The following is a 17,583-nucleotide window of genomic DNA, read 5'->3' as shown; positions in this document are numbered from 1 at the left end:
AGTAATGTATATCTACTAAAAGTAATTTAGTTGGCATTTCTCTTAGGAAATGGGGTCACTACTGTGCCTTGGGCACGACAGTGACTGGTGTGCCTCATTTTGAGGTGCATTATTGGCTTATTTTTATGATCTGAACCTTTCATTTTGTAGGGTTTGTTGAGTACTTCATGCCTACCAAAAATCATATTAATTGAATGTCAATAACTATATGATTGAATTGCATATTTTTATGCTATTTCTCAAAAGAAAAACTTGTTTATTTTTTTGGTTATCAATCATATAGTAATTGATATTCGATTAATATGATTTTTCCTAGGTATGAAGTACTCAACAAATCCTACAACATGAACGGTTCAGATCATAAAAATAAGTCCATAATGCACCTCAAAATGAGGCACAAACTGTTGTGCCAAAGGCACAGCAGTGGTCCCAATTCCTTTCTCTTACTTTTAGCAACTAACGTTTAGACGGCAATTGTAATTTAATTTTTGGAGGTAAGATTTCAAAAATTGGAGGGATTCCTAAATGAATTAGTGACTAAAATTTTGAGGAGGTCGGGAATGGAAGCATAATCCATTCATTGAATAAACCCATGATTATGTTTATCTAATCTCTCACGCCTCACTCTTTTGCGTATCTTCTCTGTCACACCTCACGCCTCACGCCTCTGCCCTCCTCTCTTTTACTGGAGCACCACCGCGGTTAGACGAGTACACCTCAAGGGTTACAGAAGCACCACCGTCGCTTTGTCTCGGGTAGGTATGTCCTCTATTTCGCTCTCTCCCTTTGTGTGTGTGTGTGTGTGTGTGTGTGTGTGTGTGTGTGTGTGTGTGTGTGTCTCTGCCTCCCTATCTGTGTCTTCTTCCATTCACATATACCTTCACACCCAACCCCAAATCGACCCACCCACAAATCGACCCAGCCCCAAATCGATTTGATGCCATAGGAAAATTATCCCTTCTCATATTTTATGGGTCCCTTCCCTTCCCTTCTGATTATTTTTATTTATTTTATATTAGGTTATTATGAGTCTCTAATTGATTTCTTTATGGCTCTCGAACTATATTCTCCCGTTTTAGCATCCGTTTGGTTACTGAGAAAAGTTGAGAAAATGTGGAAATAAAATAGATAGAAGAAAATTTTGAGGATTACATTCCTTTTCGTATTTTTTTCAGAAAATTAATAACTCATCTCAATTAATCCACATTATTGAATCTGGCTCTCTCGATTGTTCTATTTTTTTCTTCTATTAATCAAAATTTATAGATTGAGGTACTGATTGTATTGCCTTTTATTTCTGGATAAAGTTAAACATTTGGATGAAATTTGACATCTTGAACTCTATTATTAATATGAAACCTGTCAATTTGTGGATTTTTGATGAAATGTAAAGTTAGCAGTAGATTAGATTATGTTATTCATCTAATGTTATACATGTATGTGTATATTTGTAAATATAATTATACAAGATATGTTTCTGAATATATTCATATTCTTTAAGTTGGATTTGTTACCGCTTTTGTTGGCCGATTGGCCTCTCTGATGATAAAATATGTTGATTAAGCACTTGTTAGTGGTATTAATAATTATGTAATTTTTATTTTGTGTATTTATGCATTTTCTCTAAGTTGTATTTGGTACCGCTTTTGTTGGATGATTGGGCTGGAATGATAAAATATCTTAGATAAGCACTTTTCAATGGTGTTAGTAATTCTATTATTGATTGCCAAATCTGACCGTTAAGGCTCGAGGGTGACTGAATATTGACTTCTCTGAGTTCTGATGTAATTATAGAGCAATGTATAAAATTATGTCATTAACAAGCACATGTTAGGCATATAAATAATTATATTATTGGTTGCAAAACTTTATCTTCGAGGAGGGTGGCTAATAGTTAAATATTGATTCAGTGTTAAGGGATGTAAAGTTTGAGTAGAATAATAGAGTGGGATTGTTTTCAGATGCTGAGGAATAAGTTATTGCTATGAATATTGATATGTTCAGTAAATTAATATTATTGATTTTATTATCTTTTATTTTGTATCACTTTTTACAAGATATTGACAATGAATAATGATATTATTATGATTTTGGAGATGTGGGACATGTTAATTGGAGATGGTATAGAGGCCGAGCTATAACAAAATTAATATTATTCAGAGAGAACAATGCAAAAACAGCCCTATTTCTTCTTCTCAACCATCAGATGTACTACAGTCTTATGACTGTTCTTCCAAGTACTACCACCAAACATGAAGGAGACAACAATTCATAATATCTGAGGAACTTAAAACAGAACCTCATCCAATTGGAGTTTTGGGTTTCTTTCCAATTCATCACATTCTTCAAGTGAACATTAGACAAGCAAAAGTAGCTAAAGGAAATCACCCTAGTCAACTTGATCAACACAATTACCAATTTCTGATTATATCACTTTGGTTTCAAATCAGTTGTGTGATTTCGATTTGGGGGACGCTAAAATAGGTCTAAGTATCCAATTTCAGTCCACTATGTGTACCATGAAGTGGCACAAGATAGATTGAAAGCAAACGGAAGGGAGGTTCCCTTGTCCTTTCTAACCTTTTGATGCACACAGTCATGTGGTCATTTAGAGTTTATTTAAGATGTAGTTTGGGTTTATGAAATTTTTCAACATAGTTTTTAAATAAGTCACTGATTATTTTGTATTGGTGGATCATAAATTCAATTCTAGTTCTAATTTTCTGTAATGGATTTGTGATCATAAATTCAATTCTCGATGTTTTTCCCTTGTTAACTTTGTGGTGACATTAGGATCTGAATTGCTACCGCCTTGTGATGCAAAGCAATTATAATGTCTAAAATTATGATCACCATATTTTGTGTCCTTCAAATTATTGGGGATTATCACCTAAAGTAGTCATGTTTTAGCTATCATCAATAAATCAACCATGATTTAGGTGCAAGCTTGTAATAAATCAACCAAGAAGCTGTTTTAGGTGTCATCTTCATTGGGTATCACTTGATTCAGTTGTGGCTGCCTTACTCTGATGGTTGGGTGTTAGTAGTAGTAGGTTTCTCTGCTGTTTCTGTTTTCTGCTGTTGCTAGCCCTGTTTTGTCAGTTCTATTATTGTGTTGTTGTGTATCTATTGGTCTCTCAAAAATAGCTTCTTGGTTGGATGCTACCATGTGATTGAGCGAGTTACTTAGTGCCAACCTAGTTGGGATTGGGCTATTTCGCTATGATGGCCGTTGCATCTTCCCCCCTCCCCCTCCCCCTCCCCCTCCCCCTCCCTTTGTTGATGTCTTTTTCCTTCCTTGTAAAGTTGTTGTTCATCAATAAAGTGTTTCTTCGTTGTTAATCAAAAAAATATATAACAGCAGCAGTATCAGTAGAAACTTGGGTCTATTTGTTTATAAAATGAGAAGAATAGCAACTATTTATGTGATTGAAGTGATGGAGGGTGGGGTAGAGGGGTTCTTCTACTAGATAAACAGGATTAAAATCTGACATAAACATGTATGCACCCCATTTTTGACCGCCCTTAAGACTTGGGCGCTACTGATGGTTTACTTGGTGATGAAAGATATGCAGTGCAAAAGTTCAATTTCCTTGGCAAGAAGAGCTTCAAATCCCAACTTCACACCCCCTTTTTTGAACCAAAACGATTTTGACCAAAAGATTTTAGACTTTAAAACCCTCTCTTTCAAAACATTTTTGAAAAAGAGTTCCTACGATGTTTCGACACTCGCATTTTGTTAAATGTTGCGCTTTTCGGTAAACCGAGCAAGGACAAAGTAGAAATGAATGAAAGAGAGGTGAACTCTTTGAAAAATCTTTCAAAACACCTTGTTTAGGGGTTTGGAGTTGAAGAAAATGGGAGAGGAGAGAAGAAAACTAGTAAAGGAGAAGTTCGACATGAATCCGGGTAGGATCGAAGCTAAGCAGTCTTCACTCAAATAGGCATAACTTCTTTCACAGTTGAAATGTTGATGTGAGGCTTTCACCATTGGAAATAAGACTTCCAGGGCTTTAATTTAGGCTCAAGAATGACCTGTAAAGGAGTCCAGATGAAGGAGTTATGTCCGATTGAAGTCGGGTCCAAAAAGCAAATTTTTCTGGTCAACCAGAGGTGGAGAATGCTGGCTATAAATGGGATTTTTTGGCCATGTGCCGGCCATGAATGGCCTATGCCGGCCCCTTTCCATCCAAGAGTGTCGCATGCAGACCAACAATGATCAAGTGCCGGCCATCAGTGAAGCAGTGTCGGCCATTGATGTCAGAAAGTAGATTTTTGCAGATATTTGTTGCCGACTGTTCCAGCTGTCTCTTTTGAGATATTTTCGACCCAAGGCTCTCTTTTTTCTATATATGGAGGCCATATCTATTGTTTTGAAGGGTTAGAACAATTTAGGAAGCTTTGGGAGCCTATCTCTCTAAAACCTCTCTCTCTAGATTTCTCTCTCTCTCTTGAGCATTTGTGCTTGGAGGCTTGCATACATCAAACTTTAGCTCATTCATACTTGATGAAAGTTGTTCATCTTTGGGCTGAGATTGGTTGAAGCCCTCTTGGAGCTTCCTTGGAGCTCTTGAAGGTCATTTGGCTTGGTTTTGTTGCTTAAGTGTTGTCTTCCCTTCAAGAGGTATAAGACTCACCCTTTAAGTTTGTTTTGCACACTTGTTTTGCCACCTTTGCAAACTGTTTTGAGCTGATTTTCAACTGTAAAAACCTCTTTTTTTAAGGTCTTAAAATGTTGGTTTAAGCCTAGTGTGGTTAGGGGGTGGTTTCCTCCCTTTGCTCTTTGGCTTGTAAAGACTTTTGAGCCTTCTTTCAAAGCTTTTGAAACCTCATTTTCTTGGCCTTTTAACCACTAAATTGTAGAGGAATTTTAGTGGTAGAAAGTTGGTTTTGAGGACCAAAATAGGAGGGGGTGGTCCCCCCATCCTCATATCCTCTTTGCAAGTGTAGATGGCCTAACTTGTGAGCATATATTTCTACCTTTTTGTAGCTTAGTTCAAGCATGTTTTAGGCTCTAATTTAACATGTTTTAACTATGTTTTTGGCTGGTTTGGCCACTTGTTGCTTGATTCTTGCACTTGTAGTGTAATCTTGCTTACTAGCCTAGCATGCCTAATGTGTTAGCCCATCATTCTAGCATGTGTTAGCTTGACTCCAGCATGTTTTTGCTACTGATTTAGCATGCTCTAGCTTTGTTTTGAGTGGTCTTAATCATATATGCTTTGCTTTGTATAGCTATAGTGTAAATAGCCTTTACTAGCTTTGTGTTTTAGGGCCCCTAGCATGCTTTGCTTGAGGAATTTGCATGCCATAGCATCATTTTACATCTGATTTCAGAGCATATATCATTGTCACACTCTCACATATTCCACTCTTTCATTGCTTTTGAGAGGTGTGCTTTGTGCCTTGTTTGTGAGCCAACATGTGTGCATGTTTTTCTTGCCTTTTGTGCCTAAGTTTCAACATGTGTAGGTCACTGATTTGGCATGATTAAGCTCTGCTTTGAGCTGGTTCGATCATATGAGCTTTGCTTTGTATGCTTGTAGTGCAATTGCGCTAAATTGCCTAGCATGTGTTATTGTTTTGGCCTCTTAATATAGCTATTCTTAGCTTATTTCAAGCATGTTTTAGAACTCCATTTAGGGTGTTTTAGGACTGTTTTAGACTATTTGTCCCTTTTGAGCATTATGTTGTATGCCTCTAGTGTTGTGTCTTTCACTAGCCTTAATGTTTTTAGCTCTTAACATGTTGTACATGAGTTGTTTACATGTTATAGTCTTATTTCTCATGCCATATCAGCACTGAATTTCTGCAATCTTCCTCCATGCTTCACTCTTTCATTTGCTTTGAAAGTAGTCTTAAGCCCCTTGTTAGCTTGAGCATGGAATTGAGGCTCTCATGCCTAATGGTTTCAGCCTTCTCTTGAGGGTTTCTACTAACCAAAAGCATGAGGCTTCTTTCATGCTCAAGGTGTTTGTGGCTGAGGCCATCTTTCCCATTAGAGGACTTTCACATTGAACTAAACCGGTTAATGAATGGCTTGGTAAATGCTAAAATGTGTAAATAAAATTGGACAAGTAAAACATGTCAAGATAAGCATGTCATGTGTGCATTGCCTGGTGTTCAATAGGACGTTATATTGAACACAAGGTGGATTGGTCCATTTCATACTCAAAGTGATGAAAATGAACCAATCCCCTTTGTCTCCATTGCCTTTGATCATCCATGATAAGGTAATGGTTCCTAGAGTCTTGTTTGTTTTGCATTTATTGAATGTGTACAAGTTGGATCTTTGGCCATCATGCATTGTGAATGCTTGATTGATGGTTTTGAATTCAATGGTGTAACGCCCTCAAAATAATAACATTAAACACATCAATATAGACATACTTTGATATATAAAAGTTCCACTTTCTTCTATTCATCAGAGTTCCATTACCCAAAATTATTACATGTTAACAACAAAAGCAAATGCCCTAAAGGCTTACAGCTTTCCAAGTTAACACTTGGTTACAACAAAAGAGTGCTAACTCATTTACACATTAAGCCCTTGGCTTGAACATACATGTAATACATCAAATAAATAAAATAGCAAAAGTCCGCCCGCCTCTAGCCTCCCAAGCTACGTCCTTGGAGGTGGCATGCTACATGTTCCTGAAAATGATATTCCCATATAGGGTGAGCCACAGCCCAGTAGACATACACTAAACCAAATATGAACAATGACAAAAAAATTAGCAATTGATAGATGGCCAACACTGATATTTTCCCTTATCACACTTTACAGTTTCATGACATACAAGTCCATGTTACAATCCATTTTCCAATTCTGTTCAATTCTCAATTTATAACCATGGCTTAGAACCTGGCCAAACAACCCATATGAGGCAATAACCCATATTAAACACTTTCTCATTTCATAATAGATAAGCATACTAGCTATATCCCACACCAACAGATAAACATACAAGCTATATCATCACTTCCATAGATATGCATAAGAGCATTATCACACTTCCAAAGACAAGCATATGAGCTCTGTCAACACATTAATAGATAAGCATATGAGCTCTATCTATGGAGTCCATCCCCTATCTCCTCCCAACAACATCCGGTTTAGAGGTCCATCCCCTATCTTCCCCTAAACCGTGGAGTACATCCCCTATCTCCTCCAACACGACACAATACATAAATTTAATGTATTCTTTCAACCGTCAAACTCAATGACGCATTCTAGTGATTAGTTTCAGTTAGCCTAATCATCATGCATTATCTACAACAATCACGACTATCCTCCACCGATAGCCCAAAGCAGTTATTTCTATACAGAAAATAAATGCAACAATGGATATATAATCAACATTTCAACTTGGTGAGTGATAAATGATCCAACTACACCCTTTAACCCCTTCCCTTTCCAATTTCCACATTTTCAAATCAATCCCTCATTTCCAACAATTAATTATACAAATTAATCAATCAATGTAATTAGGGCTTTTTCCATAATTAACATTACAACCCTTAGGTTCCATTTTCATTAATGTTTTAACATTAATTTCACTTTTTCATGCCAAACATGCATCTAGGTTTTATATAGCTAAAACCCCAACTTTTGTAAATTTACACAAAAGCCCCAAACTTCCACAAAATTACCAAACCAACCCCAACATCTCAAAATATTAAAATTTAAAGACAAAGCTCATAAAGAGGAGTAGGATATCCCTACCTCAAAGTTAGAGCTCGAATGGAGAAGAGACAAAAAACCCAAAATGCTCCAAAGCCCAAGATTTTCGGACCAAAACGACGCCCTCAACGATCAACACGACTTTTACAAAGGCCGAAGGGAAGGAGGACACTCTAACTAGATCAAACCCTAGAGAGAAGGGAGTTTCTAGAGAGAGAGGCTCTCAAAAATGATTTTTAGAAAAAGTAGGAGAGAGAAAGAAAAGCAAAAAGTGATTTAAAATCACCCAGCGGATAACTCATATACGTATGACCCGCTCGAGCGGAGAACACAACGCTCGAGCGCCAAGAACAAAAATCTGAACACGCTTGAGCGCAATAATGCCGCTCGAGTGCCAAGACACAAGAATAAAGCACTTCTGCTCGAGCGCGAAAACCAGTCCGCTCGAGCGTAGATTTCCACCTCCCAGAACTTATACCCAGAAAGTACTACCCGCTCGAGCGCCAACAAACCCGCTCGAGCGCTACCGCTCGAGCGTAAACAAACCCACTCGAGCGTAAAAATCACATCTGCAGAAGTTTTGCAGGAACACGAAATACTGGAGGTGTGCAATCCCCGCTCGAGCGCAAGAAGACCCGCTCGAGCGGATCACCTAAAAACTGAACAATAAGGAATTGAAACCAAGGCCTAACCAACCTGTAACAAACCTGCCCAACACATCCTAAAACTCAATCAAGTGGAATTAAAGGACGGCAACAAGATAGATACCACTACCAACTTCACGGAACCGAGTCCAGAATACAACAGAACAGTAAAAGGGACAACTGGGATCGCTATAAATGGTGCCTCTCCTTTGATGTTTTGAGATGATAAGGAGTGGCACAGTACAAACATACCCTTGGGAGACCCTCCCTTTTTCTCTAGTTTGTGCTCTATTGTAGAATGGTGGTAAATGGCCAGCACTGCTTCATCTTTGGCTGACAGTGCATATCCTTGGCCGACAGATGGCCGGCAGCAACTTCTCATGGCCGGAAGGCCATTGGTGCACTTCCCAGAAGTGATTTGGTAAGGTTCAGTAGAAAGTTCTTGGAGACACCATGCAAACAGAGCCTCTCAATAGCAAACCGGTGGGCTTTTCGCGGTGAGAAACCGAATGCATACATGTTCAACTTTCTAAAGCAGAGCTGAGGTAGTGTAATTTAATGCTTTACTTGTTAGTTAGCATTGGTTTTAAAATTTAATTAATTAGTTTACTAATTGATTAAGTGTTGTAATAATTAAGTAACTTAGTTTAGCTATTTCTTTATTGTTTTGTAATAATTAGTAAGTAGTTTACTCGTTATTCAATTGGTTGTGTAATAATTAGTCTGATTAGATTAGTTGATTAGCTTAGCTTATTCATTCGGACCCTCCTTCGTGAGGGCGTATCGTTGTAATAAGGGTGCGTGTGTGTGTGCATGTCTTCTAACCCCACTTCTTTTTTTCTTTTACTTATCAGCTTTCGATGGTTAGTTTTAGGGCATGTTTTGATTAGCATCCTTATGCTTGCATGCGTGCATCATTCGTTTGTCTTGCATGCACCAGGCTCGGTGCATCATCCAAATTGCATTGTATTTTAATACATTTCTTTGAATACGTGTTTCAAAGCATGTTATCAAGTTGCATTCATATGCCATCTTAGGTAGCCGGGCCTATTCAGTTGCATTTTTTTTGCATGCGTTGCATTAGGCATTGTTAACATAGTTAGGATCATGCATGATTTCTAACTAGCTTTTGTTTTGGCTCGGAGTACACTGTGAGTGTTTACGCTTTAGCATACTTGCATGAGTGTGAGTGTTGCCATGATAGCATGCTTGCCATGAGGCTATTTGCTTAAGTGATTAACTGCATGAATGCCTATGGGTGAAGGCTTGATTGCCTGAATTGGGACAATTCATCAAATATGAGTTTAAGCCCACTTTGTTGAGTGGCAAAATCATGTTTTCAAGCCCACTTGAGAGTGGCAAATCCACACTTTAGTCTACTTGCGAGTAGCACTTTCAAACCATTTTCACAAACAAACATGAGTTGTTTTGTTCCAATTCTCGTGATTGAGTCCATACTTGTATGTTATGCGCATCACATAGTAAGTTAGATAATAACTGGAATAAGAACACATGGTTTATAAAACAACATATCATGCTTAGTAGAGGCCGATCCTTTCATTGGGCGACAGGGGTGCTCGCTGCATGACCTTCCCCTCTCATACCCAAGTTCCCGAGCCGAGGCAACTTTGGTGATGACGGACACATGGCCTTTGGCACGACTCAGGGTTTCCTAAATTTTTCAAAATAAAATATTTAGGTAGCCACTCTATAATCTGGCAAAGCAGTCCATGTTTGGTGCTTTTTCATTCAAAACTGATTTTCCAAAACCAATTGCCAGATTTAGATTCTTTGATGTTTATCAGTCTCACATTGCACTTTGTGAGATTAGATTCAGAATCGTGACAGGAGTCCGAACTGTAGTAGCAGAACTCGATTCGTGCCCTCTCCGAAAGGGGGGCGCGCGGAGAAAGTTCGGGTGGTCTACAAAACATAATAAAAAAATTGATTACTTGTTACACTGTGATAGTAAGTAAACAAAGTAAAAAATAACATAAAGCAGAGTGAGAAACCCATTTCATAGAAAAAGACCTATTTCATTTGATAGTAGATACACTATGCTTATCAAAATCTGATATAAACCTAACTAAATGTCTTTAATCTCTCATATTGGTTCCCTTTTAACCATTCGTTAATTTTATGTTGCGATTGAATCTATGAAAAACATAAGCAAAAAAAATAAAGTCTCTATTGTTGTGTTAGATAAGTTTTACATGACCTATGAGGCAATGTTATTGTGTCTGTCATGGAATTTCGTATTGAACATATAAACCAAAACTTTCTAATTTATTTGTATCTGTACTTGAATTGTGGCTTTTAGTTTTAATTGAATTTTACTATTGAATTCTAAATTTTCTATTTTACTATTGAATTATAAATTTTCTATTTTACTTGTGCTCCATAAACAACAAATTCATAATCCAAATGAAACCATGAAATTATCTAACTATACAAATTTAAGCAATATGATCTCTTAAAGGCCTTTTCCTTAATTCGTCTGCAAAGTAACTCTATCATATTTTATTCCAATTCATTGCCTAGATGCTTCTTCTCTTAACAAATGGAAAACAAAAAGAAAAAAGAAGGAAAGAAAGAATGAAAAAACAAGGATTTTTTATTATTTTTTTTCTGAACCTAGTACACAGGAACAAAGATGTATGGCCTGTTACATTATTAGATGAATGGTAGTTTGGTAATTGCCACTTAGTTGCTTATTAGTATAAATAATATTGTATTTTTAATTTCGCCTAATCTGTTTATCCTTGTCTAGCATATAAAATAGAGAAACAAAAATGATATGTTATTTACAATTTCATATTCCTAAAGTTTTCAGCATTTGCCCGTGTTTATGAAAGGTGCTTTTTGTCAATATTGAGACTTCCATTTTTTATTTTATTTTTAAAAAAAAAAAAAAGAAAAAGCCCAAATTGCCTGACAAACTTGGTAAGAGTGTAGATAGATCAGTACTTCATTTTGTTCATTTTGTTATAGTTGTCAAATCGATTAGTATTGATTTATTTAATTTATTTTGAGAGCCATTTTTGTGACTAGGGAGCACAAGAATTTGTTACAACAAACTGGAGGTGCATTTGACATCGCAAAGAGGCAATGCAAACAATTTCCTAAATGGTTCAAAGATTGTGTAAGATCGAAATGCCTTTTACAATCAGTCATACATTACCTTAATATTGCGTATACTTGTAACATAACACATGTTCTACATGTAGATGAATCAATTGCGGAACCAAGTGTCCCCTGAAGCAACTAATGAGATGTGGTCATTAGCCAATGGTCCCAGCGGCTTGGTGAACACATATACAGGATGTATTGGTAATGGCGTCCGATTTCATACTATCGACCGTGATAACCGTCGTAAAAGTCAAAATAGTGGGTTGGTCGTGGAAGGGGAGCATGAAGGCCTATTGATAAACTTCTATGGGTACTTGTGCAAAGTGTGGGAAATGAACTATTTGTTTAGACATCGGATCGTATTGTTCCAATGTGAATGGTTTAACACCGGTAGTAGGAGAACTATGCGTGTCGAACCACATGTGACAACGGTTGATGTAAGAAGTCGATGGTACAAAGACGACTCATTTGTATTACCAAGTCAAGTTAAACAAGTATTCTATGTTGATGATACCAAACTAGGTGCCAATTGGAGAGTCGTAGAAAAGTTTGAACATCGAGGAATTTGGGATGTGCCATAGATGGATGACATAGAAACTGATGATGTGATCCAACAAGAAGAAACTACCGAGGTTGTACCAGCTGAGGCTATTGACGATGATGTGGCTTTGCGACGAGATGATATTGAATCTGAAATTATTCCAATGGAAGTTTTGCAATCTATTAGAGGTGTAGAAGCCAAGGGTGTTATAGATGATGCCTTCATCTGTGATGATGAAGATGGATTAATGGGGGAGGGTAACGACACAGACGAAGAATGTGACCTACAAAGTGATTTTGATACGGATGTTGACGTAGAATGTTGATGTATTTGCTTTTATGATTTGGATATGATAATGAACTAAAAAACTTGTCTTATTACTTCATAAAAATCATGTCATAGCTTATTATATATTTTTGTATGAATTATTTCATGTATATCATGATTTATAATGTTAGCTTGTTATATATCTACGCAACAAATAATTTAAAAATCAGGACATAGTAGCTTGTTATATCTCTTCTTTATAATTAAATGTGTTATTGTATATGACATTTTGTACTATTAGTTGTGTTATTGCAGTTTGCATGATGGTTCCTGGCTTGAGGACTGGTCGGCTCAATAAAAGGACACTGATGACCACTGAAGCAAACTCACCGACTAACGTCCCCTTAGGATCAACAGTTGCACCACCTCCTATTGTCCCCTTAGGATCAACAGGTGCACCACCTCTTGTTATCCCCTCAAGATCAATCGGTGCATCTTCTCCTAATGCGACTAGCCCACCATTCGAGGATTCTGATGAGACACAGCCATCGTCAGAAACTCAAAATCATGTCACAGGTAAGATCATTGTACTTCAACTATGTCAATTATCAATTGTCATTATTTGCAATTTGCTTATTGTTATTTTGTTATCAGGGACTTCTAGGTCTACATGTGTACGGGGACCTACACTTGGAAAAAGAATACAAAAAATAATGAGATCCAACAAAAGGGAAAAATTATATGTTCACATTGATCGTGTCCTAAATGCAATAACCGGAGATTATGCCACTCCAGCAGCTAATGAGTTAGCGCTTCAGAATAGATGTATATGCCCTCTCAAGGATGTTACGTCGTGGCTGAATATGGATGAGACTACCAAAGCTACGTCGTCCAAGTTGTTCTTGTAATTGATAATATTGGGCAATATGTATTCCTCTATTATTTGTACTTGTAAGAAGCACTTATTGTAATGATTGGCATTTTCACTTGTTATGGTTGTAGGACAAGTTTGACATTGGGGATGACTTTCACATTGACTCACAAGCTCAGCAAATTGTGAATACGAAGGCATATAAGTTGTACAAAGATTGGAGGTACAACTTGAAGCAAGAATTCAAGCTATCAAAGGAAGAGGGTATTAATGACCTATATGCTCATTCGCCCCGAGGGGTGAGTTTGGATGATTGGAAGCATTTGATCGATGTGGCATGGCAAGGTGCATCTCACCAGGTAAAATACTAATGCATCATACATAGTCCCATGCCAAATGTGATATAGCCAATATTTAACAAAAAATTGTTTATGTACTTATTTTTTGTAGCAACGGTCAAAAGCTGGTAAGAGTAATAGAAGTTAGTTGCCATACAATCATACTAGTGGATCTCGCTCATTTCCTATCATAATGGCTGCTATCATGAGATTGATGTTATTTAAAATTAACTTCATTATTTTTGTTTTGTTATGAATAATATGTTGTGATTTTTTTATTTGTTGTGATTTGAAATCAACAGGTAGCGAAAAATGTCGATTTGGATTTTCCTAAGTTTTATGAGAATAGCCACACGTCCAAGAAGACGAATGACTGGATCCATCCCAAATGCGGTGAGCTGCATATAAGTATGAAACAATGAATTAATTGTATTTAATATGACTTAGTACCTAAAAATATATATCTTATTATGCCTTTTTGTCTTCTTTATTGCAATGACAGCAAAAGATGGTCAATCTACAAACGGCTGCCATTGAGTCTAGGACGCCATTGACACAGGAGGAGCTTTCAAGGCAAGTGCTTGGCGAAAAGAAAAAGTACTTGCTTGGATTTGGGATCGGCCCACAACCGTCCACTATAGCTGTATCACGAGCACGTGAGAAGGATATAGAGTCAATGAGAGCTGAGATGGAGGCACTTCGTGTGGAGCAACAAAAAGATTGTGAAGAGTTGATGAGAGAGTGAGAGGAGCGCGAAATATATTACAATGATATGTTGAAAGAGCGAGATGAGCGCGAGAAATATTACAATGATATGTTAAAAGAGCGAGAGGAGCGCGAGAGATGTTACAATGAGATGTTGCAATAGCGGGCGCGAGGACAGAAAGATCGGTAGGAGACAGATAAAAAGGTTGATCGTCTGAATAATGTAGTCGCCAAACTCACACAACTCATGGGGATCTAAGGTGGTCGAATGACGTTTACTATTTGGTAAGTACAATTTTATTAATGTTTAAAATAATTTGTTAAAATTTGTTAGATTTAACAATGAACTAGTCAATTGTCCTGTAGGGACAGACGGTATGTGAATAGGGTATGTAGGTCACTTGAACCCACACCATAATAATAATACTTGGGGCGGATAACACATGTAAGCATGCCAGGTCACAACCTTTTATATGAACAAATCTATGATGTCCAAATTAAAAAATTTTGCTAGATTGTTGATTTTTTGTTATTGCATATTATCTTTATTGTATTTTTTTCACAAAGTGAGGTGATGCAATTAGAATTTTGATCACGTAACAATTCAAAAGAGTAGATGCTACTTATGGTTATGAAATCAGCTTTGCAGGTTTATTAGATGTTCATTGTTGGGATTTGTGTAGGTTAAAAACTAGTTCTTTTCAGCTACTCGATGTTTTTCCCTTGTTAACTTTTTGGTGACATCGGGATCTAAACTGTTACCGCCTTGTAGTGCAAAGCAATTCTAACGTCTAAAATTGTGATCACCATATTTTGTGTCCTTCAAATTATTGGGGATTGTCACCTAAAGTAGTCATGTTGAAGGTGTCATCAATAAATCAACCATGATTTACGTGCAAACTTGTAATATTGGATTTAGTTGATGCATCTGAATTGTGTTACATGCATTTACATGACTCGTACATAATACTTCAAAACCCATAATCTCCAGCATATATCTCTAGTTACTGTCTGACAGTCTATTAACATAGAATATAACATGATTACTAGGGCATCTTGTTTTTGCAGCCAGTATATATATATATATATATATATGCACTTTCTGTATGTTATGTAAACATATTCATACAATACGCAACTACAGCATCTGTAATCTTCTTCCTAGAAAAAATTTTAAGAATTGTTAGAGTGAAAGAGCAAGAGCATGTCAACCCACAGAGAGAGAGAGAGAGAGAGAGAGAGAGAGAGAAAGAGAGAGAAAGATAGAGAGAAACACATCGTAGGGCAAGTACCTTAAGAGTACATGAAAGAAGTCATGCATCCATATCCTCTGAGGCCTTTTTTGACTACTGCCTAAGCTTCCTCAGATAAAGAGCTATCTCTGTCAAAAGTTTTGTTCCTTCTCCTTCACTACCTCTGTGGAGTGACATTGCAGCATGCTTTAAGAATCCACCATCTACTTCAATTTCTCTCAATCTCTCCCTTAGAAGAGACATTTCTCTTGTCAGGACGACCTTATTTTCAAGTCCTACTAGCCCACAAAATTCATTTAATCATCTACACTATATAACTCGGTGGAAATAATTCAAGCAAACAAAATTAAAGAAAATCTAAAAAGAAAAATTACATATATCTTCAGCTTCACACTTTACCATGTCAGAGTTAGACTTGGTAGGACTAATCCCATCATCTGAAGATTCATTGAATTTCTTTTCCAAATTTGCCAACAGACCAAAAATAAAAGATCTCTCACCTTCAAAATTTAACAATGATTCATCAACATTCCTCTTTCCACTTTCCTTATTCTCATTCTCACCATTATGATCACCTCCACTGGTGCTTCCACAATCAGATTTTTCACTCACGGATGAGAAAGACTGCAATTTCAGTTCTTGGTAATTGTCATCAGCATCAACTTCACATTCATCACTGCCTAATCTAGTTATCTGTCCATAGCTTTCTCTATATGTCTGGAGTTCATCCTCTAAAACCTTAATCTCTTCTTCTCTCTTCATAATCATATCCTTCATCACTTGAAGAGCTTCCTAGTCATACTCTGCCTGCTCGTCCATCGTTCTCTGATACTGTAAAGCTTTGCTCGAGAGCAAACTTGACTTTTGGACCTTTTATGTTCGTAGTCATAATATCGTTCGAGGCTTCTACACATTTTCCGTCAACTGTTTCCCATACCATGAGGTTTTGGCTATGCATAGTTGGTTATTTGTTTATTGATTGAATAGTTTTGGAATATGATACCTACTAGTGTCCAATCACAATAGTTCAATTTTACCCCAGTCCAATTATGAATCAAATGTATGCTAGTCCAACAAATGCTCTGCTGTTGTTAGTGCACTCAAAGAACAGCCTCTAAGGGCCAAGAGATGTTCCACTCAAGTATTGCTAATATTATGTTTTGCCAAAATCAACTCTTATTCAAGAAAACCTGCTCGGGGGGCAAAATTGCAAAAAAAAAAAAAAAAAAAAAAAAAAAAAAAACCCAAAAATTAATGTTGTGATGTAACCGGCAAGTTTCTCGTGCCAAATATGACCTGTAGGGACAGATAGTACATAAATAGGATAAGTAAGATAGGAGTTAGGGGAGAAAACATCTTAAACTTAGTCGTAAAAGGCGTTCGGGAGGCGAAAATGCAAAAATAATTATTAATTATGTGCAATGATTACTTGTAAAATATTACTTGTTGCATGACATATGCGATCGATGTTTACATTTTTTTTTATTATTATAAATTCGATTATGCAAAACTAATGAATTATTTGAAAATATTAATTACATTCGAGTTTTATGTATATATTTTTTTATAATTTTAAATTTTCCAAAATGTAGTCAATACAAATGATTAATTTTTTGTTTTACAGATGGTTTTTGGCGTGGAATTAAAGTGAACGATTTTTGTCACAAGTACGAAAGACATTGTTTTTAGTCTACAAATTAGCATTAGTTCGTACATATTAGTTTTATGGCGTGGTACAGGAGATTGAATTTGATGTCGTACAGATTAATTTTTTATGCGGTACAAATTACCTATTCACATGATACATATTACTTTTTGGGCATGGTACAGATTACCTTTTGGCGTGGTACAAATTAGTTTTTGGTGGTACAGATTAACAATTGGATATTAATTTTGTTTAATCCTATGTTATGTATGGAATTATATTTTTTAGATTGGATTATACTTGGTTTGTATGGAATTTCTATTGGAAATATTAATTTGATGTTAAATATGAATTTTTTTCGATGGTTGAAAGTGAAATATGTGCATGTTGTGCAATGGTTGCTAATTTTATCAGTATATGGATAATTTTATATATATACAAGTTATAGATTGTACTAATAATGGAATAAATACAGGTGGCTGAGAAAGTGATTAAAAAAAATTATA

General features: G+C 36.5%; 1 protein-coding gene across 2 annotated transcripts; it reads left to right on the top strand.

Annotated features, from left to right (window-relative positions):
• Nucleotides 1–589: 589 nt before the first annotated feature.
• LOC145789428 (uncharacterized) lies at nucleotides 590–17,381 on the top strand. 2 transcript variants are annotated; one of them, XM_082865900.1, is made up of 8 exons: nucleotides 590–759; nucleotides 11,380–11,470; nucleotides 11,556–12,841; nucleotides 12,920–13,169; nucleotides 13,268–13,495; nucleotides 13,587–13,867; nucleotides 13,977–14,464; nucleotides 17,057–17,381. In XM_082865900.1, the coding sequence occupies exons 3-5, from the start codon at nucleotides 12,547–12,549 to the stop codon at nucleotides 13,323–13,325; spliced, it is 603 nt and encodes a 200-aa protein (XP_082722026.1). In that variant the 5' UTR covers nucleotides 590–759; nucleotides 11,380–11,470; nucleotides 11,556–12,546; the 3' UTR covers nucleotides 13,326–13,495; nucleotides 13,587–13,867; nucleotides 13,977–14,464; nucleotides 17,057–17,381. The 2 variants fall into 2 exon arrangements, with proteins under 2 accessions (XP_082722026.1, XP_082722025.1); XM_082865899.1 differs by having other exon boundaries at nucleotides 13,587–13,882.
• Nucleotides 17,382–17,583: the final 202 nt, after the last annotated feature.

This window comes from Camellia sinensis, chromosome 4 (genome assembly GCF_055761805.1).
Source record: "Camellia sinensis isolate YWXY chromosome 4, ASM5576180v1, whole genome shotgun sequence".
Classification (NCBI taxonomy): Eukaryota; Viridiplantae; Streptophyta; class Magnoliopsida; order Ericales; family Theaceae; genus Camellia; species Camellia sinensis.
The sequence above is the reverse complement of the archived record's forward strand: the minus strand, read 5'-3'. Positions and strand labels throughout refer to the sequence as shown.

What these genes read in the sequence shown, in the direction of transcription:
- LOC145789428 (XM_082865900.1), top strand. Translation starts at nt 12,547, where the DNA reads ATGACATTTTGTACTATTAGTTGTGTTATTGCAGTTTGCATGATGGTT. An exon ending in AACTCAAAATCATGTCACAG is followed by an intron (nt 12,842 to 12,919) that starts GTAAGATCATTG and finishes TTTTGTTATCAG; the next exon opens with GGACTTCTAGGTCTACATGT. An exon ending in ACGTCGTCCAAGTTGTTCTT is followed by an intron (nt 13,170 to 13,267) that starts GTAATTGATAAT and finishes TTATGGTTGTAG; the next exon opens with GACAAGTTTGACATTGGGGA.